This window comes from Ochotona princeps, chromosome 17 (genome assembly GCF_030435755.1).
Source record: "Ochotona princeps isolate mOchPri1 chromosome 17, mOchPri1.hap1, whole genome shotgun sequence".
Taxonomy (NCBI): Eukaryota; Metazoa; Chordata; class Mammalia; order Lagomorpha; family Ochotonidae; genus Ochotona; species Ochotona princeps.
In genome coordinates this window covers 40,172,295-40,195,982 of record NC_080848.1, presented here as the reverse complement: position 1 = coordinate 40,195,982, position 23,688 = coordinate 40,172,295, and the positions used below count along the sequence as shown (strand labels likewise).

General features: G+C 49.7%; 1 protein-coding gene across 6 annotated transcripts in view; it reads left to right on the top strand.

The window, feature by feature from the left end:
- Positions 1-18: 18 nt before the first annotated feature.
- ZZEF1 (zinc finger ZZ-type and EF-hand domain containing 1) overlaps positions 19-23,688 on the top strand; it is a 108,311-nt gene continuing 84,641 nt past the window's right edge. For all 6 annotated transcript variants that reach the window (XM_058676319.1, XM_058676315.1, XM_058676318.1 and 3 more), the window contains exons 1-2: positions 19-588; positions 18,372-18,516. In XM_058676319.1, the coding sequence (XP_058532302.1) occupies positions 229-588; positions 18,372-18,516 (505 nt within the window). In that variant the 5' untranslated portion in view covers positions 19-228. The remainder of the gene's footprint in view (positions 589-18,371; positions 18,517-23,688) is intronic.

Genomic DNA, 23,688 nt, shown 5'->3' with positions numbered 1-23,688 from the left:
TCTTCGCCCCCAACAAAGATGGCGGCAAAGGCGGCGTGACGTAGACGCTAGACTCTCCAGAGGGTTCCGCCCGGCTGTGGTGCGCTGCTACTAGGGTCCGCCTGACGGTGCTTTTGCGACAGGAAGCCGGAAGCCGCCCGTCCCCGCCCTCAGGGCGCAGGCGGAGGTTGACAGGTCGCGGCGGGGAGGCGGCGGCGGCGGCGAGCGGTCGCCCGGGACGGCCATCTCATGGGGAACGCTACGAGTCACAGCAGCGAGGACGAAGCGGCCGCCGCCGGCGGGGAGGGCTGGGGGCCGCCGCCGCAGGACTGGGCGGCCGACGCGGGTTCGACCCCCGGCCCGGGCCTGGCGGCGGCCCCGGCGCTGCCCTCGGCCGCGGCGCTGCTGGAGCCCGCGCGGCTGCGGGAGGCGGCGGCGGCATTGCGGCCCGCGCCGCCCTGCGAGTCGCTGGTGTCGCGGCACCACGGGGCGCTCCTGCGCTGGTTGGAGGAGCGGCTGGGCCGCGGCGACGAGTCCGTGACCCTGGAGCAGTTCCGGGAGCTGCTGGAGGCTCGTGGCGCCGGCTGCTCGGGCGAGCAGTTCGAGGAGGTCAGGGCGCGCGTGCGGCCGGCGGGCGAGGGCGCGGAGCGGCGGGGTGGGCTTCCCGGGGCTCCTGCTGCCCAGGCAGGGGTCGGGGAGGGCACGAGAGAGCACGGGGCAGCAGGGTGGGCCAGCCGTGGAGAGCTCGGGACGGTGGGGTGGGCCAGCTGGGGAGGGCACGGGGTGAGTCGGGTGGCCCAGCCGGGGTCAGCCCGGGAGAGCACGGGGCAGCGGGTTGGGCCTCCCGGGACTCCTGCTGCCCAGTCAGGGGTCGGGGAGGGCCTGGGGCAGTGTGGTGGGCTTCCCGGGGACGGCGCGGGGCAGCGGGGTGGGCCAGCCGGGACGCCTGCTGCCCAGCCAGGAGCCCGCGGCCAGCCGGAGGTGCAGGCTGACCGCCCTCCCAGGACCCAGGGAGTGCCATAGGAAACCCGGTGCGTCTGGTTGATGCGCGTCCGTTTTTTTTCACAGAGCCCTTTCTGAACGCCGTGTGGGCACCAGGGGGAAAAAAAAAGTTCCATTCTGCAGAGACCTACATACATTCTAGAGGTTTCTGTTTGTTTTCACACATCTTTTAGACTCACACCCTCCTCTGATGTAAAATTGATAGATATCAGATTTCCTGTGAATACTTGTGATTATACGGTTGCCCTCCACCCCCACTCCCTGCAACCCTCATCCTCCTCTCCGCCAAGTCCTCCAGGACAGACATTGATTGGGCAACAAAATATTTTCCCTGCACTAGTTCTCAGGAATTATTTGACCCAAACACTTCCTGTCGGTGTTGGGATCACCCAGGAAATCCTTGGCAAGCCTGGGTTGGTTTGGTCTTTGCATGTTAGTTTAAGGCCGAACTGGATCCAGTCTGCTGGTTCATCTCAGCAGGGAGGAGCTGGGAACCGGTGCCAGTCTTGGAGGTGGATCACAACTACCCAGCCACCGAGCTGCGTCCAGGATCTGCCTCCGCAGCAGCAAGCCCCAGCCCTCAGACACAGGTGTAGGCAGTCCAGCAGCAGGCCAGTCTCTGCACCGCTTTTCTTTATTACTGTGTTTGAGTGGTGGTGGTGGTGGTGGCGGTGGTGGTGGTTTTTGGCCCACTGCCTCCTTGCAGTCATTTCTTTAATTCCAAGTTATATAAAAATGCTTGCTTTGTGAAAATGAGAAGGAAGCCAGGGAGAATATTTATTGTCAGAGCAAATATAAAACAGTAAACCAACAGGTTGTTAGGCCATTAAAAGATTCTGTTGATTTTTATCTATTTCCTTTGATTTTATTGAAAAAAAGATGGAGACAGAGCTTCCCTGTACTGGTTCATTCCTTAAGTGCCTGTGACAGCCAGGGCTGGGCCAGGCCTATGTCAGGAGCCCCATCTAGGTCTCCCACCTGGGTGACAGGGTTCATGTCCCTTGAGCCATCCTCTGCCGCCTACCAGGGTGCACATTGGCAGGAAGCCGGATCACAGAACCAAGTATCTGGGATTGAAAGCAGTTGGCCACCCCAAATGAGATGTGACCATCCCACTGCAGAGGCTTCCAAAGTGACCCAAGAATGTTCTTGTACATGGGCACAACTCAAATGCTGTAATTTTTTTTAAAAGCTTATTTATTTTTATTGGAAAAGTGAGATATACAGAAAGGAGGAGAGACAGAAAAAGATCTTCTGTATGTTGATTCACTCCCCAAGCAGCCACAACGGATGGAACTAAGCCTATCCGAAGCCAGTAGCCAGCGCTTCTTCCAGGTCTCCCACACGGGTGCAGGGTCCCAAGACTTTGGACCATCCTTGATTGCTCTCCCAGGTCACAAACAGGGAGCTGGATGGGAAGCGGGGCTGCTGGGATTAGAACCATCACCCATATGAGATCCCGGCGTGTGCCAGGCGAGGACTTTAGCTACTAGGCTACCATGCCTAGCACAAATATTGTAATTTGTATGCTTCATATTTTCTTTAGAAGAAAATACCTTTAAGGCACCCAGACTCTTAAAGATAAGCCACGTGGGGCTGGCACGAGACCTGGAAGAGCTCCTGGCTCCTGGCTTCGGATTGGCGCAGCACCAGCTGTTGCGCTCACTTGGGGAGTGAATCATCAGATGGAAGATCTTCCTCTCTGTCTCTCCTCCTCTATGTATATCTGACTTTGCAATACAAATAAGTTAAAAAAAAAAAGATAAGCCATGTGGAGTGTCTCTCTTCCCCGCCTCCTGTTTCGAGAGGCACCCCACCTCCTGGCCTTCTCTTGGGAGGTGCTTCCCCCTTCCCTCTCCCTACCCTGCTCATCTGGTTGCTTCGCAAATACACTTTTCTGTCTGCCAAAAAAGAAAAAGATCAACCATATGAGTGAAAGGCGTCCATTTAAGAATAAAATTCCAAGACCACTCGTAGTACTTTGCCTCTCATACCCGAGTGTATTAATATAAGGCCAGGAACGCCTCAGGGTGTGGTGCAGAGAGCACTCAAGGCCTGTGATGGTATTCATTCATTAAGTAAATATTTGCCGGGCACATGCTCAGTGCCAGTCACTTGAATGACAGTGGACCGTGCAGATAGTGTCACTGACGGAGTGTGTGCTGGAAGAGCCACGGGGAGTAGAATGCAGGCCACGCAGGAGTGCATAGCCGGGGGTTCTCCATCTCCTCCGGGGAGCCAAGGCAGACCGACCCGCCGAAAGTGGTTCAGCCCATGTTGAAGGGCCAGCAAAGTAGACCAGGAGCCAGAGGCAGCCGCCGTGTCTCAAGCATAGTGGTTCTGGAAGAAATCTGGAATGTGGATTAAAGCTAGACAAAATTGCTCAGAGGGCATGAAAGCCCACAGTATCTGTGGTTATTAAAAGAAGGAAGCTGCTGCCCTGTATGAGAGCAGTCCAGGAAGGTGGTGCCCGGACGGAGCAGCAGTTTTACAGGCACCCGGATCAGCGGACTTTGTCTCTCGTGCTCTCGGCCTGCATGGGCACCTGGCACCCAGTGAACCCTGGGGACGCCTCCTGCTGCCAGTCTCCTTCCACTTTCTCCTGGAGGCAGAGCTGCATGCCTCTGTACCATACTCCATTGCAGGGCCACACTGAGCCTTGAGAGAAGTTGGGAAAGATCATTGTTCCAGGACCATGGCCGTTACTCCCCTGAGAAAGAGAAGAGATACAGAGTGCAGGTTAGCAGGCTATGACGCACAAGCTGGAGTAGCAGCGGGGAGCAGACTTGCGGGTCCTTGGCGGCCCATTCCGGAGTTTGTGAATTGAAAGTTTTAGGCGAAGTGCTGGAGCTGGAGCGGGGCTGGAGTGGACCCTGGAGATCAGAGGCTGGGCCTGGCACAGCCTGGGCTGCTGTAGGGGGGCATTTGGAGAGACCTTTCTCTCCCTCTCCCCCCCTCCCTCCCTCCCGCCTATTCCCCCTTCCCTTTTGCTTTGCCTTTCTGATACGTAAGTGCATCTTCTAGTATTTTTCTAAAGTGACTAATATCACTGTCCAATGAAATGGCAGGTGAACAGCAGAGATAATATTCAGAGGCAGAAGGTGTGATAGACATCCTGTGCATGGGTAGAGGACAAGGAGAGAGACACCAAAGATGAAGCATACATGTGGACTTGAACAAGTGCTGCTGTTTATTGCGAGAAGAGCCTTGTTAAGGAAAGACCTGAAGAGGGAAGATGAGTTTGGCTTTGACCATGGGAGGTTTATTTGTTTATCTCATAATTGGGGAGACAGAGAGGGAGGTCTTCCACCCACTGGTTCATTCCCCAAATGACAGCCATGGCCAGAACTGGGCTGGCCCAAAGCTGAAAATCAGGAGCTTCATCTGGGTCTCCCACCTTGACGCCAGGAACCTAATACCTTGAGCCGTCTTACGCTGCTTTCCAGGGCCATTAGCAGGGAGATGGATTGGACACAGAGCAGTCAGAACTTGAACCTGTACCCCTGAGGTACCAGTGCTGCACACAGAGGCTTAGTATGATACCCCACAGCACCGCGCTGGCCATATGAGTTTCAGGTTCTCAGGGAGGACAGGCTGCTGGGTGCATATCCTGCAGAGAGGAGAGGAGAATACCTGGAACAAACTCTTATTTTCACATTTTATAGAGCTTTGTGAGAAAATGACTGTATTTCTTAATAAAGGTTTATTTTTATTGAAAAGGCAGATTTAGGGGCCCGGCGGCGTGGCCTAGCGGCTAAAGTCCTCGCCTTGAAAGCCCCGGGATCCCATATGGGTGCCGGTTCTAATCCCGGCAGCTCCACTTCCCATCCAGCTCCCTGCTTGTGGCCTGGGAAAGCAGTCGAGGACGGCCCAATGCATTGGGACACTGCACCCGTGTGGGAGACCCAGAAGAGGTTCCAGGTTCCCGGCTTCGGATCGGCGCGCACCGGCCCGTTGCGGCTCACTTGGGGAGTGAATCATTCGGACGGAAGATCTTCCTCTCAGTCTCTCCTCTTCTGTGTATATCTGGCTGTAATAAAATGAATAAATCTTAAAAAAAAAAAAAAAAAAAGAAAAGGCAGATTTACAGCGAGAAGGAGAGAGACAGATCTTCCATCCTCTACTACTATCCCAGGCCATAAGCAGGGAGCCGGATGGCAAGTGGAGCAGCGGGGCGTGCTGGCGGTCATTTGGGATGCTAGTGCCACAACTGGATTAGTCTGTTGAGCTACAGCACTGGTGTTGGGGTTCAGTGAATCCGAGCAAGACTCCAAGGCGAGTGAGATGATTTTAATGTCTAGTCCAAGGGGCAACCTCTTGCCATAAGTAAGAAGCACCCTGAACGAAATAATCGAGGGGTTTTTAATAGTAAGAGAATCAAAAGCTATGTGACAGTGAACAAGTACATGATTAGGGGCTAACAGTGACACAAAACAGAAAGCATGCGATAGGAGTTTACAACATATAGATTGGGGGTCCTGATCATATCACTTCAACGCAGACAGTGATAAAACAGCATGCCTCGGAGGTATAAATCAAAAAACTCCAAGGTTATCCCTATCCTGTCTGCCTCCTGGTGTTTCAGGAAGCAGGAGCTTTGTGGAGATTCCAGACTTCCAGGAGTACAGTCACCTTTATGATTAACCCTTTCACACCGGTCCTTATTTTTACTCTTCTGTGTATTTCTTCTTGTGATAAGGAGTGAGAACCCTTCTGTGGTGGTCCCTAGACTTTGGCATGGTTAAATCCAGAGGCCATTCAGTCAGCAGAACCACAGAACTATATGGGAAGACAAAGTTGTGAATGGCTGTACCTTCTTATTAAGAGCCCATAATCATGGTTATCACATTTATGGCAAAATGAAGCATCAAAGAGTCGTAAACACAGCACTGAGAACTGATTATTTTTAAAATGTGATGAGCTTATTTATAAAACTCCCTAAGACACTCTAGAGCTGTGATACAGGGCATTAAGTGTCCATATAGGGAGCAGTTCAGTTTTTTTTTTTTTTTTTAGATTTATTTTATTTTTATTACAAAGTCAGATATACTGAGAGGAGGAGAGATAGAGAGGAAGTGGAGCTGCTGGGATTAGAACCAGCGGCCATATGGGATCAAGGCAAGGACCTTAGCCACTAGGCCACGCTGCGGAGCCCGGGAACAGTTCAGTTTTCACATCCTCATCCTTGTCTCCCTCCCGACTTCACAGCATGTTCCAAGGTGTCTGCTGCTCAGGCCAGCTGTAGGGGACTGGGAGGTGACAGCAGCTGCCAGCTGAGGCAGAAGCCAAGGACTGGCCTGAGGGAGAGTGATAGCATCCTGTGCCGTTGTACCTGGAGGACTGGCTGCCTCTGGTCCTTCTATAGAAAGATTCATGATTCACTCTTTTAGCTGTTTCTTAGATTGTTTTTCTCAATGTTAAGGCAGGCCTAGCCACGGTTTAAAAGCCGGATTATGATTTCATCTGAGAGTAAGGGATAATTGGGAGCAATCGGATATTAGGACTACTGGGAAGAAATAAAAGTTGGCTGTGCTTGACAAACAAGTCCACCCTCACACTTGAGTGAGTGTATGCTTCTGTGAGTCCTTTCATAGTTAATTCTGTATCTGAGCTTCTGAAAATGTTTGATATAAGAGTTTTTATGAAATAACAATAAAATACCTTTATAGTGGCAGCTAAACATGACAAGTCATGTCCCTCCATTCATTTTTATGAGAGCCAGTGTGGTAGAACAGACCCATCAACACAAGTTCCTGTAATGCTAAGAATGTCCAAGTATAACGTGTTTGTTCTTTGGCCTCCCAAGTTTCTCTGGTATCCATACCTACCCAGCTGTCTTGCTTTGCTAATCCTGTACCATGGTTGCTTGAAGTGGCATCATAAAGAGTTGTCCCTTGACTCCGGGTCCGAAAGGTTTTCTTTCTATAGAATAGCACACCTGTCTTCATTCAGGTCAGGTGTGGCCCAGAAGGGCTCTTTGCTTTGTTCATAGGGAGCAATGTTTAATAGACTCCTGTGTAAAAGAAAGAAATTAAACTTATTTGACATCTGAGATTCGATATTTGTGTTCTTAATGTGGTGTGCTTCTAGAAGATGAGGTAGACTCCAGGGCCAAACGAAATACTGAGTACGGGATAGCAGATGGCTTTAGGATTAGATCCGGACCTGGATAGGCCTTATTAATTGGTTGTGTTAGTGTTGGTGCCGCCTTGTGAAGTCCGTTGGCTTGTAAGCTCTGCAGGAAAGGGCCGTCCAGTCATCATCTTAGCCTGGTGCTCCAGGCTCGCAGCCGTGCTCCCCGAGTTTCACCCGTAGTGCCCTTGGTGTGATTTGGCAGTTTGAAAACAGTGCAGTCCTCCTGCTGCAGCCTTGCATGTCAGAGGCCTGTCTTCAGCTTTTAAATGACAAGATATTGCCCAACATTAGAGAAAACAGTTAAATTTAATTGTAGTGACAAGTAAAAATGGTTTAGTCTCTGGTTGTTTAGAGGCAATTTAGAGAAAAGCCTTAAAACCCACCTACATATTACCATGTCAGAAAGTATTAATCAGCTAATTCAGGGTGACTTTGAGCCCAAGAGCTGTGCTCTGAAATTATGCAGATGCAATTCTCTGCCCTCTTAAGACCAAGTGGTAAGCTTTATGTCTGTGCTGTCCAAGCATTGCCTGCCCGGCCCACCGTGTTCCTCCAAGTGCATTGGAGCACACAGGCCAGCCCATGTGGCTCTCTGCATGAACCCCATGCCAGCTGATGGGACATCTGCTTTGCCCAAACCTGGTCAGCTGCACACCTTCTGTCACCCCTAGGCCCATATGGCCTGTTCTGTGCTAGTGTATAGGTCCTCTGGTCCTGGGAGCGTATTGTTTGGCCTTGTTCTGCAAATAGATTGGGAGGGCCTTTCTCACCTCCCCGCAGGCCCTGGCAGGCAGGTGGCACACAGGAGGCCTCTTGTGAGCGAGGGCTGTCAGTGGCTTTGCTGTGGAGATGATGTTGGCTGCTAGAGAGAGATTTGTAACCCAGAACAGCTATAGGTGAAAGTCCATAGCTCTGTTTTGCCTTTCCCTGATTTCCAAAGTACTTGATCATGGTACTGCCTTGCTTGAGACACTTCAGTGGCTCCTGGTTTCCTGCAGGGTCATGTCTGAAATCTGAGTGACATTTTGATCCTTGTGCCTTGCCATCTGGTCTCCCGCACCTTTTGGCTAGTCAGCTCCTTTTATGGAGTACTATGGGGATTCCACCCTTGGCTGCCTCCTTCCATCCTTGACCCGCTCAGATCTTGCTCCATCCTGAGTCCTCCAGTTCCATAGAGGAGGACTTAACAGTAGTGTGGAGGAAGGCTTCCCTAAACCTGAAGCTTGAAAGAGTGGAAGAATTTGGCAGAGAAAGAAACAGGTACTGTGGTTGAGAGGTGTAACAGGTGCATGTACATGGAGGTGGGAGGGCCAGCTGTGGGATCTCAGTCTGTGGCCTGAGCTGCAGAGACCTTTCTCCTTGGTGGGTGTGTCCCCGACCTGCTTTAAGACTCTCCATTGCCCAGTGCCTCTTTAGATGGAGCTGCAGATAGTTGGAGCCGCCCTGCCTGTGGGCAAAGCCTGCCTGCTCCAGACCTCAAGTCAGGTGCTGTTGGCAACTGTTTTCTGTATCTCATTGGCTTCACCCATAAAATGAGCCTAATAGTGTCTGCTTCACTTAATTGGAGTGGGGACCATGCTTTGCACATACAGTTGCCCAAAAATGTTGTGATTTTGTTTTTGATCCCCTTTGCTGTTTCCCCCAGTCTCTTTGTGACAATATGTTGTCTACTTTATTCAGTCTTACAGGTGGATAAACTGAGGCCTTAAGTGGCCACGCAGAGTGGTCAGCCAGTGATGGAACTGGGACCAGATCCAGACTCTGTGCTGACTTCTGATGGAGTGTGTTTCTCAATGTGAGCCAGCATGCGGCCTTCCTGTTGAAGTTCTGCTGGGCTGTGCCCACGTGTCTGCTGGTGTGTGCTGATTATGCAGTTTGTTTTCATGTCCACTGTGCGGTCCTCATCCTAATAGCGGTTAAGGAGGTTAAACTGGCATGAAAGGGTGTGAGTCCTTCCTACTGCTGCCCTGAGGGCGAGGCACAAGGATGGAACTCTGCAGCCAGCCAGCCCGTCCGCATTCCTGTTTCTTGTCTGCAGGTAGATCAGTGTGACTTCCTAACTAGAGTGTAACAGCAGCTGGCGGGCTGTTGTCTTGTTTGTGAACTTACGTACAACAAGCCGCAGGGAGAAGGCTGGGCAGGATGCAGAATTGAGATTTAGGGCTGCCAGGGATCTTACCCTGGGTTTCCCAGAGGTTGGTGGTAAAGCTGCCTGGCTGCTGTAATCCAGGCTTCCTTTCAGTCTGACTGTGTAGTTACCACGTGGCTGGCCAAGCATGTCGTGGGAAAATAAGGAGAAAAAGGGCCACAAATGAGGGCCTCATTCCATAGCACCCAGGAGCATCGCTCTGTTTTTAGAGAGGCAAAGGGCCACTTAGTATGTGTGCAGTTGGACTACACTGAGAATGTTGAGTTTGGGGTCCTGTATTGCAAGGTAGAGTGCTTCACATTGCTGTAGTGGGTTTGGAATCTAGTGAATCTTAACTTGCATGCTAAAAAAGTGAAACCGAATAGAAGGGAACTGCAGCTAACATGTTGTATCTCCTGAGACAAAGTATTATATTGCTTCAAAATCAGTTGAACTTACTTATGTACTGGATCATGGTGTTAAACGCGTTTCTTTTTCTTAAGAGTTGTTTTGTTTGTTGGAAAGACAGAGTTATATATAGAAAGAGATGTAAGAGAAATTGTCCATGTTCTGGTTCACTCCCCAAATTGATCGCAACACTCAGGGCTGGGCTGCTCTGAAGCCAGGAGCTTATTCCAGGTCTCCACGTGGCCTCAGGGGTCCAGGCACTAGGTCAGTCCTCCTTTGCCTTCCCAGGATTATTAGCAGGGACCTGGATTGGAAATGGAGCAGCTGGTGCTGCAGATGGTGGATTAACCCACTTTGCCACAGTGCCATCCCTGAAAATGCATTTCCTATAGTGCATCCATCAGTCAGTAACCCTTGAGGAGCTCCACTTGAGGTTTATTGGCACACTCCAAGGACCCCAGAGGCTGGGACTGAGACAAAAGACCTTCCAGATGGGGAACTGGGTGAGGAATGGACAGTTTGGAAGAAACTTAGGGCGTGCTCCTGATGATGCGGTAAACTGCAGGCTGTCTTGGGGCAGAGGGAGCAGATGTGTTCTGAATGACCCCAAGGAGGTAACCTGGGGGAGGCACGTTTCCATTCAGTACAGGGGCTACTGCTGTTGGAACTAACCAGAGCAGATGAACTCCCCAGCACAAATGTGGTGTAACGGGAGATGGCTGGGAAAAGGGTTGAGGCAGCACAAGGGCACGTAGTGTAGGAGACTTCTAGGCTACTCCAATGGGAGAGTTTCTGTGGCTCTGGGACCATGAGCTCCCTGCACCTTTGAGATTCTGCAGTGGCCTCACGGTGCCCTCTGGGCCATATCTTGGCTGCTGCACCTGCTGTGGGTTCTCTCTGTGATGACCTCTGCCCCTATCTCCTGCTGAAGCCTCCTTGCCAGCCACACTGAGCAGGTCATTGTCCTTGCAGTGTGCCGTGCGCTCTGTATCTTGCTCACAATCTGTCCCGTTTTGCTGTGCTTGAGCTCATGGTTATCCACTACAGCTCAACTGCTTTTCTCTGAATACCCTTCCCTCTCTAGGCTTCTGTCTGCTAATGGTTGATAGTGTGGTATCCAGATCAGGTAACGCAGGACTGTCATCTACTTGTCATAATACCTCACCCATCAAAAGGAGGTGTCTGCCTTTAGGGTTGTCGTTTAAAATAGAACTTTATTCATGGGAAGTACTAGAACTCTGCCTGGTGCGTAGGAAATGCTAGGTAACTCTTAGGGTAGTAAATGCTAGCTAGCTCTTAGGGTAGTTCATGCATAGAGTCCACACCATGGGACCCGCAGTTCTGTGCCACATTTGTTGGGTGAAGCTGTGTTTTTCCTTCAGCCAGAATGTCTTGGGTTTTTGTTTATTTGAAAGTTCTTTGTATTAACTGGCCCAGCAATTGGAACCACCAGCATATGCATAAGCTGATTGGGGTGACGGACTATGGTGGGGACCCTGTATTGGCAAGCACACACAAGAATCAGGTCTGGAATCACCTCATAAAGTTTCTCTGGGGATCCCCCCAACTGAATTGCTGAACTCAGAACCCCAACCATGGAGAGAACTGCAGGTTCATGGTCTGACCGTGGAGTCAGACCTCCTCAGTGGCTCAGACCGAGCAGTGGACAGCATATCCAGGTGCACATGGAGGATACAGCAGTACATTGGAGCCTGCAGAGGACACCTGTACCATGGCAGAAGATGGAGGACAGAGCAAATCGATCAACTACCCCGGCCAAGTGTTGGCAGTGAACACCTGGGCAAATGGAGACTCTAAGGTGAACTATGTCAGCCAGTGGATTTTGGAGAGATTTTATTGTGCTTGGAATGGTGAGATTGGCAGTAGTTCAGAACTGTTGAACTATCGAAACCTCTTGAGCAGGCCCCTCAGCATGCCCCACATGGGGGACCTTGGTGTTGGCGTCGGTGGCTGTCCTCTGTTCCAGGTTACAGAGGTGTTTGGGAGGCTGGGTGTGGCTTCTCTCCTTGTCTCTCCTCTTCCCCCAGATACAGAAAGGAAAAAGAGAACATGGAAATGGTGATCTCACCCACTTTCCTGTATCCCTTGACCCTAATCTGCCTAATCAACTGTGTGAAAAATCATCAAAAAAGTAAAAATAAATAATAATTTTTAAAAAGGAAAGCTCTTTGTACTGTGTTCATTAACTGCTGAAAGAGCATGAGAATCTGTATGAAAATAACATAAGTGTCAGTTTTATAGCCCTGCTTATATACAATTTGTTGTTGTTGTTAGCAATAAATAGTTACATGGACCAGTGTGAACCCTGCAGCACTTGCAGGTGTGGTAGACCTTGAGGTGTGGGATTGGGTGCTGCCTTGAGATTTTGAGGGAGTCTCACTTGTAGGGCGGACAGTGAGTTAGCCTCGGCACAGGGGCAGAGAGCAGGTTCTGTGGCTGGAGAAAAGCACAGGTCCTAACAGTTTTTTCATTCTTTTTTTTTTTTTTAAGATTTGTTTATTTGAAAGGCAGAGTGACTCAGTGAGAAAGGGAGAGACGGATAGTTTCATGTGTGGGTTCATTCCTCAAACAGCTACAAGGACCAGGGCCGGACCAGGCTGAAGCCAGGAGCCCAGAGCTTCTAGGTTTCAGTTTTGAGTGGCAGGAACCTAGCTACTAAGGCCTTCTTCCACTGCTTTCCCAGGTGCGTTAGCAGGGATCTGGGTTGGAAGTGGACAGCCAGGACCTGAACCAGGACTCAGACTGGCATTCCAGTATGATGGTGTAGGCAGTTACTTTACCTACTGGCCCACAATGCCAACCCTAAAGAGAGGCTTCAGGTGCTTGGTCTTAAACGCATAGAACCCCAGGGCTTATGACTCAATTTCTCAGATTCAAACGCTAGTTCTGTGACCTCAGGGTGCATACCTGGCCTGCTTGTACAAAACAGGGAGCTTAATAACAAGTAGTTACTGTTAAGAAGGAATCATTAATTTCTACATATGAAATGCTTTGCAGGGTACACACGTTCTGTTTCCTAATCTGTTTGCACTTCCCAGCCGAGTAGGTAACACCGCTCCAGGCCCCTCAGCCCTTGAGGCATACAACTATTATCTTCACAATGTGCAAATAATAGTCTTCTCCACTTTCCCTCCCCCTTGAACCTTTGTGCCCTAATTAACCATGTAAAGATTATCAAAAGTAAAGAAAAAAGGGCCCGCTGTGGCCTAGTGGCTAAAGTCCTTGACTTGAAAGCTCCAGGATCCCATATGGGTGCCAGTTCTAAAACTGGCTACTCTACTTCCCATCCAGCTCCCTGCTTGTGGCCTGGGAAAGCAGTTGAGGACGGCCCAAAGCCCTGGAACCCTGCACCCATGTGGGAGACCCGAAAGAAGCTCCTGGCTCCTGGCTTCGGATTGACTCGGCTCCTAGACATTGCAGCCACTTGGGGAGTGAGCCAGCAGATGGAAGATCTTTCTCACTGTTTCTTCTTCTCTCTCTAAATCTGGCTTTCCAATAAAGAGAAATATTTTTTTAAGTCACCCTTTATTATTACCGAAACAACGCAGATTGTAGAAGATCAGGCAGGACTTGCTCCCAGGCATTCCTGTTTGGATGTGGGTGTCCCAAGGGTGGGATTAGAATGCTCTCCCTACTCTTACACTGCCTTAAAAAAAGTTTCAAAACTCATGTAACTCATCTAATGCTTAAAGGAGATGGTTAAAAGTTTTCTCTTTATTTTTTAAAGATTTAGTGTTTTTTATTGGAAACTTAGATTTTATTTTATTTTATTTTTATTACAAAGTCAGATATACAGAGAGGAGGAGCGATAGAGAGGAAGTGGAGCTGCCGGGATTAGAACCAGCGACCATATGGGATGCTGGCACATTCAAGGCGAGAACCTCAACCACTAGGCCACGCCGCCGGGCCCTGGAAACTTAGATTTACAGAGAGAAGTCGGGCCCTAAATATAAATCTTTTTAAAAAATTGTTGTAGTTAAGGATCTCAGGAGATCCTTTCTGATCTACTTTAATGTAGGCTGCTCTTCTCTGGGTCTGCCCTGCTGTGCGGGTACCATCTCAAAGAAACTCACTTGGGAGTTTGGGTTTTGTCTCTCTCTCTTTTTTTTAAAGATTTATTTTATTTTTATTGCAAAGCCAGATATACAGAGAGGAGGAGCGACAGAAAGGAAGATCTTCCATCCAGTGGTCCATTCCCCAAGTGATCCCATATGAGATCCCTGTGTGTGCAAAGTAAGAACCTTAGCCGCTAGGCTACCATGCTGAGCCCAGTGCTCCCTTTAAAAAAAAAAATACTAGGACCTAGTGGCGTGGCCTAGTGGCTAAAGTCCTCGCCTTGAACGCACTGCTGGAATCCCATATGGGCGCCAGTTCTAATCCCGGCAGCCCCGCTTCCCATCCAGCTCCCTGCTTGTGGCCTGGGAAAGCAGTCGAGGACGGCCCAAGGCTTTGGGACCCTGCACCCTCGTGGGAGACCCGGAAGAGGTTCCTGGTTCCTGGCTTCGGATCGGCGCAACACCGGCCATTGCGGCTCACTTGAGGAGTGAAACATCGGATGGAAGATCTTCCTCTCTGTCTCTCCTCCTCTCTGCATATCTGGCTTTGTAATAAAATAAGTAAATCTTAAAAATACTAGAAGGAGTGCATACCACACTGAAGCAACATGCCAAAAAAGTGGAATAAGAGCGAAGCCAGGGTCCAGCACAGTGTCTTAGCCATGAAGGTCCTTACCTTGAAAGTGCCAGGATCCCATATGGCGCCGGTTCTAATCCCGGTGGCCCTCTTTCCCATCCACCTCCCTACTGTGCAGTAGAGGACAGCCCAAAGCCTTAGGACCCTGCACCCGTGAGAGAGACCCGGAAGAAGCTCCTGGCTCTTGGCTTCGGATCAGCTCCAACTTCGGCTGTTGCTGGGCAAAGTAGCTGCAATGGCTGGCTAATGTATGGGTTGGTTATGGAAGGGGCAAGCAAACCTTAGCTCACAAGCAAGAATAGAAATCAGGTTGGAGCACAGGTCATGCTGAGCTAGGCTCTTACACTGACTGGTCTGCATGAGCCAGAATGCCAGGCCACAGCATCTAAGACAAAGGCTGAGACAGGTGAGGGTCTATGTCCAGCTGGATCAGAGCAACCACTGGCATGCACACAGTCTATGGCTGGGAACAGGCCCGGTTGGGAGCTAAGGGGACACCCTAGCTGGGTTGGGGTTCCCACTGGTGAGTGCGGGGGCTCGAGTGGAGGCTGCATGCTGGTCTGGATATGGCTGCAATCTCCCTTGGCACAAGTGTGGTCTGGGACTGGATGCACCAAGCCAGGCTAGATTTCACCATCTGGGGCTCTGGAGGACCAGGGTAGATGTAGGACAAACTAGGCTAGGTCTCTGCCCCTACTCAGCCATGTGTCTCGATGTGGACCAGCTTGACTGAGCTGAAACATCCAAGAGTAAGAACCAGAATGGGTTGAAGGCCAGTCAGGAAAGGCTACTATTCCTGCTAGGATAGGTGGTGGACTAAGTAGGGCTGCCCCATGGATCCACTGGTATGTGTGAGATCTGGCATTGGGAGAGGTTCTGATGGGCAACTCCTCTGGCAGGACACAGTCCATGCAGGTGAGCGCAAGAAACATGATAAGGAGCAGCCCAGACCAGACCAGAGAAAGGCACCTAGTGGCATACATTTGGCACAGATCGGGGGCAGACCAGGCTGAACCAGCGCACATCACCCACTGGCGAATCCAAGCATCAGAACAGTGAGGTTCGGGCCAAGATTGGTCGCAGCACATACCAGTACATATTACAGCCAGGATTGAGTACTTGCTGGGCTGGCCTAGACTGTAACCCTCACCAGCTGGAATTGGGGGTGGGCTAGGCCAGGCCAGGCTAGGCTACAACATCCATTGGCAAATGCCAAGGCGAGGCAGACTGTACCAAGCTGGGCCACAGCGCCCAATCAGCACACATAGGAACCAGGAGGGAGGAAGTAAAGCTGGTGGCGGAATGTGGAGGGCCCCCTGCTGGAACACCTCACCCACTGGAGAGCGTGAGTCGGGATGGGGGCAGACCAGGCCAGGCAGGACTACAACACCTGTGGGCTTCATGTGAGCCAGATCAGGAAAGAGCCAGGCTTGGTTGACTGCCCCTACTGGTGCAAGCATAAATCAGAGTGGGTGACGGTTGGTTGGGCTTTGCTGACAGAGGCTGACACTGGGGGCTAATTCTGTCACGTTAAACTGCAGAACCACCTGGAGAGGGCATGATCCGGGAGTGGGTCCAGGAGGGCAGTAGTGGGCACCTCCCTCTTGGGTTATCACTCCCACTGGAGAGCTCAAAAACCAGGACTGGGGCAGGACCTGGCCGGACAGAACGGCTACCAACAGCAGGTGTGTGGGCTAAATAGTAGGCTTGGTTGGGTTGAACTAGGCTTCAATGCCCATTGACATGTAGAAAAGCTGAATGGAATGTGGGACAGACTGGAGAAGTCTGTGGAACATACAGGTAAGCACAGGAGCCAGGGCCGGGGGCATGCCTGGTGCGGGTTATTGTGGGTCACTCTGACTAGGCTGCAGCTCCCAATAGTTTTTGTGAAGGCTGAGTGTGTGCTGGGCAGAATCAGGCTGGACTACAACACCCATTGTTTCGTGTGGAAGACAGGCCTGGAAACAGAACTGACCCAGCAATTGCAATCACCAGCTGATTGGGGGCAACAGACTGTGCCTGGCCCTGTACTGACAAGGACGCATAAGAATCTGGCCTGGGATCACCTCAGACAAGGTTTCTTTAGGCATCTCCCCAATCAAACTGCTGGACTCAGAACTCCAACCATGAAGAGGAGTGCAGGTTCCATGGTCTGCCACAGAGTGCAAGTGTCAAAGCTGATCCTTCTCAGAAGCTCAGGTGGAGTAGTGGACAGCATATCCAGAAGAAAATGAAGGATTTGGCAGTACACTGGAGCCTGCAGAGGACGGAGGACAGAAGAAATCAATCAGCTACCCCAGCCATGTGCTGGCAGTGAAAACAGAGACTCTAAGGTGGGCTGTATCAACCAGTGGATTCTGCAGCGACTTCATCGTGCTTGGAATGGCAAAATTGGCAGCAATTCAGAACTGTTGAATTAACTAAACCACTTGCGGGCCCGGCGGTGTGGCTTAGCAGCTAAAGTCCTTGCCTTGAATGTGCCGGGATTCCATATGGGCGCTGGTTCTAATCCCGGCAGCTCCGCTTCCCATCCAGCTCCCTGTTTGTGGCCTGGAAAAGCAGTCGAGGACGGCCCAATGCTTTGGGACCCTGCACCCGCGTGGGAGACCCGGAAGAGGTTCCTGGTTCCTGACTTCGGATCGGCGCTCACCGGCCGTTGCACTCACTTGGGTAGTGATTCATCCGGATGGAAGATCTTGCTCTCTGTCTCTCCTCCTCTCTGTATATCTGACTTTGTAATAAAAATAAATAAATCTTTAAAAACCACTTGAGCAGGACCCTTGGAGCTTGCACCACATTGGGGAGCTGGGATGGGTGGGAGACTGGGTGGGCCTTCTCCCTTTACCTCCTCCTTTACCCCAGATACAGGGGGAAAAAAAGCAATAATGTGGAAACAATAGTCTTACCCACTTACCTGTAGTCCTTTGACCATTGTGCCCTAATCAACTATGTAAAGATTTAAAAAACAAAAAATAAAACCTGTTTGTTACCTACAGGAGACATACCTCACCAACAAAGATCACCTGAAACTATTAAAAAAAAAAAGGTGAAGCAACCCGAACTTGGACTGGCACCCATAAGGGATGCCAGTGCCAAAGTCTAGAGTTTTGCCTGTTATACACCAGTGACAGCCTCTCGTTCTTCCTTTGTATTTGGCACTTTGCACCAAGTTGGAAGTTTCAGTAGATGCTTCGTTCTGAAATTATTCTGTGGAGGAAGGAATCACTCTTGGAGGAGAGATGAGATGATAATGTTTCATATTAATAAGTAAGCATATATCACAGTGAATTGGGACTCGTGTTGTGGTGCAGTAGATTAAACTGCTACCTGTGACAGCAGCATTCCCTTTGAGCCCCGGTTCCAGTTCTGGCTGCTGTAGTTCCCTGGTAATGTGCTTGGGATACAGTTCTCTGCTGATGTGCTTGGCAAGCAGTGGGAGATGAACCAACGACTAAGGCTCCTAGCATCCCTGTAGGAACCAAGCAGAGTTCCAGGCTCCTGGCTGAATCCTGCCTGGCATATTCCATGTGTTTGCAGCCGTTTGGGGAGTGGACAAGCATGTGGAAAATCTGTCTATCTCTGGAAATCTGCCCTTCAAATAATTTTTTAGAGAATTTTTGTGTTTTTATTGAAAGATGTACAAAGAGGAAGAGACAGAGAGGAAGATCTTCCATGTACTGGTTCACTCCCTAAGTGGCTGCAACAGCCAGAGCTGAGCTGATCCAAAGCCAGGAGCTTCTTCCAGGTCTCCCACGTGGGTGCAGGAACCCAAGGCATTGGGCCGTCCTTGACTGTTTTCCCAGGCCACAAGCAAGGAGCTGGATGGGAAGCGGGGCCACTTATAAATACATTTTAAATTTCACACCAAGTCAGTACCCTGGGTTTACTTGTTTGGAGAGTGATAAGTGAACTCTTCTTCCTGCAACCAGAAGAAATTTAAGTCGCCAGGATCTTGAGAATTGCTGCAGACTTGGCACAGACCTGATTGTCATGTCTTATCTTGTAGGCCTTTGCTCAGTTTGATGCTGAGGGTGATGGTACAGTTGATGCTGAGAACATGCTGGAAACCCTCAAGAATTCCAGCGGAGCCAATCTTCAGGGGGAGCTGAGTCACATCATCAGACAACTGCAAGCCTGCTCCCTCGTTCCAGGTGAGGCTCTCCCAGGGCTCCATTAGAGCCAGAATGAGCTCAACCATTGGATGACTTGAAATTAGACCGGCTTGTGGGCACTGGGAAGCAAACTCCCCCTGACAATACTCACTGTTAGCATCTAGTGTACTTTCATTCCCCAGCGCAGTGATGATTGAGCCGTCCTTTTTCCCCACGCTGTGTCCCCTGGTTCGTCTCTTTATGCCCCTTTCCTGAGTCCTTCCAGGAAGTTGTCTCCGCACCTGCCTCTTCTTTGTGGCATGGTACCATTGTAATTCTTTAATTCATCAGTTCTGCAGTGTCTGTCTGCACTCCTATGTTGTGAGCTCCACGAGAGCAAGCACCTTCCCTCTTACTTCTGTTGTGGTTCCATGTTTAGCCCGAGGTAACCACTTAGTGGGTTTGGGGTTTGTTTTGGTTTTTAGAAAATTATTACTCAGATCTTTAACAATAAAATAGCTTGAAGTTTAGCAGTGTTTGTACATTGAGCATATGAAAAACTTGACATGTGCATCTATGTAAAAAAATATGTATTTAAAAAGCAGAGTGATAAGGGAGGGGGAGAGAGAGATCTCTTCTATCATCCCTGCCTAAATAGGGCTGTTCCAGTGTGAGGCCAGGAGCCGGGAACTCCATCTTGGTCTCCCCTGCAGGTAACAGGGGCCCAAGGACTTGGGCAGATCATCTGCTAACCTCCTTGACCCATGATCAGGAAGCTGGAATATTTTCTTCTTGTGAGAAAACATTTGAGGTTAAGTGGAAAGTTTGCGTATTTGTCTTGTCTAATCACTGTCCCTACTGTGTGCGCTTGGTGTCCTCATTCTCATAACTGGGGCAGCAGTGGGTGCAGGCAAAGCAGATGTGATGGACACAGATGTGGGTCTGATCGCCCTTCACCTCTCTGGCTTACTCCTGCTTGAGTTAGGCAGTGATGTTTGGGGTGTTTTTGTTTGTTTATTTTTGTTTTGTTTGTATCAAATCAGTCACAGAGAAAGGAAGACAAAGACCTTTTATTTCCTGGTTCACTCCCTAACTGTTTTCCACTGTGCATGGACTAGGATGAAACCAGGAGCCTGGCATTCAGTCTGAGTCTCCCAAATGAGTGGCAGGGGTCCAAATACTTGAGCTGTCGTCACCTGTTGCCTGCCAGTGTGCACATTAGCAGGACGTTAAACTCAGAAGTAGAAACAAAGGTCCAATGCGGTAGCCTAGTACTGGAATCCCATCCATCGGGATCCCATATGGGTACCAATTTGTATCCTGGCTGCTCCACTTCCCATCCAGCTCCCTGCTTGTGCCCTGGGAACGTAGTCGAGGACGGCCCAAAACCTTGGGACCCTGTACCTGCGTGGGAGATCTGGGAGAGGCTCCTGGCTCCTGGCTCCTGGCTTCAGATCAGCTCAGCCCTGGCTGTTGCAGCCCCTTGAAGAGTGAACAAGCAGATGGAAGATATTCCTCTCTGCCTCTCCTCCTCTCTGTATATCTGACCTTCCAATAAAAATAAATAAATCTTGGGCCTGGTGTGGTAGCATAGTGGCTAAAGTCCTCGCCTTGCACATGCAGCTATCCCATATGGGTGCTGGTTCTAGTTCTGGTAGCCCCACTTCCCATCCAGCTCCCTGCTTATGGCCTGGGAAAGCAGTTGAGGACGGCCCAAAGCCTTGGGACCCTGCACCCACGTGGGAGACCTGTAAGAGGCTCCAGCTTCCTGGCTTCAGATTGGCCTAGCTCTGTCCATTGTGGCCACTTGGGAAGTAAATCAACATAGAGAAGATCTTCCTCTCTGTCTCTCCTCTTGGTATATCTGACTTTGCAATAAAAATAAATAAATGAATCTTTTTTAAAAAATTGGAGACAAGGCTTGAACTCTCATGCTCCAATATGGCATGCAGGTTTCAGCAAACATCTGCCCCTAGTTTATATACCTTAAGAGGAATGTGGGCCCAGCGCGATAGTGTTGGGATTAAGGTCCTGGCCTTGTATGCCCGGAATCCCATATGGACGCCAGTTCTAATCCCGGCAGCCCCACTTCCCATCCAGCTCCCTGCTTGTGGCCTGGGAAAGCAGTCAAGGACGGCCCAAAGCTTTGGGACTCTGCACCTGCATGGGAGACCTGGAAGAAGCTCTGGGCTCCTGGCTTCAAATTGGCTCAGCTTTGTTGCAGCAGCTTGGGAAATGAACCATCGGACAGAAGATCTTCCTCTCTGTCTCTCCTCCTCTCTGTGTATCTGCCTTTCCAATAAAAAATAAAAATAAAACTTAAAAAATAAAGGAATGTGTATTTTTATTTTTTTCTGAAACTGCATATGTAGTTTTTATAGAACAATACAGTCTTTACATACTAGCTTTTCCCTAGTTTTGTGGTGGTTAAAATTCTACTTTTGAGGAGCTGGTGTGGTAATTCAGTAGGCTAATGCTCCATCTTGCAGCACTGGCATTCCATATGGTGCTGGTTCATGTCCCAGCTCCTTCACTTATGATTTAGCTCCCTGCTTGTGGCCTGGGAAAGCAGCAGAGTGTGGCTCAAGTCCTTGGAACCGTGTGCCTGTGTGGGAGACCTGGCAGAAGCTCCTGACTCCTGGCTTCTGATGAGCTCAGCTTCAGTGTTGTGGCCATTTGGGGAGTAAACCAGCAAATAGAAGATCTTTGTCTCTCCTTCTCTCTATAGAGCTATGTTTCTAATAAAAATAAATCAGTCTTAAAACAACAACAACAACAACTACTACTACTACTTTTGAGTTCTGTTGTAACCACCATCTTTGCATTTGCCTGTTAGTCTTTGTTTGCTTTAGCAGCATGTTAACAGCATCAAGGCTTTATTGGGATGTCTTAGAGACTTTTTCTGAAAGAGCCAAAAGGAATGGAGACCACAGAACTTAGTAACAGTTAGTACCTGGTATATGTTGTACTGGGTAATTGTGGCAAGAGGGAAGATTAGGTTGAGAAAGATCGGGGTCCAGTTCTCTCTCTCTTTTCTTTTTTTTTTTTTTTTTTGAGATTTATTTTTTATTGGAAAGTCAGATATATAGAGAGCGGAAGATCTTTTGATTGTTGATTCACTCCCCAAGCAGACACTATGGCCAAAACTGTCGATCTGAAGCTAGGGACCTTGAGACTCTTCTGGGTCGCCCACACTGGTACAGAAACCCAAGACTTTGGGCTGTCCTTGACTGCTTTCCCCGGCCACAAGGCAAGAGCTGGATGGGAAGCAGGGTAGCTGGGATTAGAACCAGTGCCCATATGGGATCCATATGCATGCAAGGTGAGGACTTTAGCCGCCAGGGTACTGTGCCGGGCTCCCAAAGGTTCTTTCATTCAGAACTTCCTACACAGACTTCTTGTCTTTATTTATTTATTTATTTTTAAAGATTTATTATTATTGCAAAGCCGGATATACAGAGAGGAGGAGAGACAGAGAGGAAGATCTTCCGTCCGATGATTCACTCCCCAAGTGAGCCGCAACGGGCCGGTGCACGCCAATCCGATGCCGGGAACCAGGAACCTCTTCCTGGTCTCCCACGCAGGTGCAGTGTCCCAAAGCTTTGGGCCGTCCTCGACTGCTTTCCCAGGCCACAAGCAGGGAGCTGGATGGGAAGTGGAGCTGCCGGGATTAGAACCGGCGCCCATATGGGATCCGGTGCGTTCAAGGCGAGGACTTTAGCCGCTAGGCCTTGCCGCCGGGCCCGTCTTTATTTATTTTTTAAGATTGATTTGTTTTTATTGGAAAGGTAGATTCTCAAAGAGGAAGATCATCCATCCACTGGTTCACTGGCCAAATGGCTGCAATAGTTGTAGCTAAGCTTACTGATTCAAAGCCTGGAGCCTGGAGCTTCCTCCAGGTCTTCCATGTTGGTGCAGGGACCCAAGGCGTCAGCCATCTTCTGCTGACTTCCCAGGCCATAAGCAGAGAGCTGGACTGGAAGTGGAACAGCCAGGATACAAACCAGCACCTGTATGAAATGCTGCTGGAGGCGGAGAATTAGCTAGCTAAACCATTATGCCCTCCCCCCCACAAACTTCTTTCTTAACAGCTAGTTGAAGATGACATGTATTATCACAGTAATGGGATGAACTGACACCCCCTCAGGTTAGCTCCATGGTGGAATTTTGGTTTCCTAGCACTCCTCTCCATTCTCTCACACTAGCATGGATTCTTTCTATGTCTTGGTGTTTTGGTGCTGAAGTATCTAAAAAAGAGACAGCATCTTTACTGTATGCATTCAGCCTTATTTATTTGCTAAATATTTCAGCATATGGAAACTCTTTTCCAATTGGTAAAATCTAACCCCCATTTTTTTATTTAAGAGAAAGAGGTTTGGGCTTGGTGCAGTGGCATAGTGGCTAAAGTTCTCACCTTGAATGTGCCGGGATCCTATATGGGCACCGATTCTAGTCCCGGCAGCTCCACTTCCCATCCAGCTCCCTGCTTGTGGCCTGGGAAAGCAGTTGAGGATGGCCCAAAGCCTTGGGTTCCTGCACCCATGTGGGAGACCTGGAGGAAGTTCCTGGCTCCTGGCTTTGGATTGGTGCAGCCCAGGCCATTGCAGTCACTTTGGGAGTGAATGAATGGGTGGAAGATCTTCCTCTCTGTCTCTCCTCCTCTCTGTATATCCGACTTTGCAATAAAAAATAAATCTTTAAAAAAAAAAGAGACTGAGGTTTGGACAGACAGAGATCTCCCATCAACTGGTCCATTCCCCAAATGCCTACATTCCTTGGGCTGAGTCGGGCTGAAGTAAGGAGTCAGACACAGTCCTGTTTTTCCACATAAGTAGTAAGGGCCTAACAGCTTGAGCTACTGCCTGTTACCTCTTTTTGTTTGCATTGGTGCTAAACTAGAATTGAAGGTAAAGGGACTGGCACTGTAGCATAGCAAGTAAAGCTGCTGCCTGTGGTATTGGCATCAAGTGTACAAGCCAGTTTGACTCACAGCTGCTCCAATTCCAATACAGCTACCTGCTAATACACTTGAGTAAAGCAGCAGAGAATGGGCGAAGTCCATGAGCCCCTGGATCCATGTGGGAGACTGGAAAGAAACGGCTGACCCTTGGCTTCAGACTGGCCTAGCTCCAGCTGTTATGAATGAATCTGTGTTTGTGTATCTGTAACCCTGCCTTTCAAATAAATAAATCTTTTTTTAAAAAGATTTATTTACAGAATATGTGTAGTGGG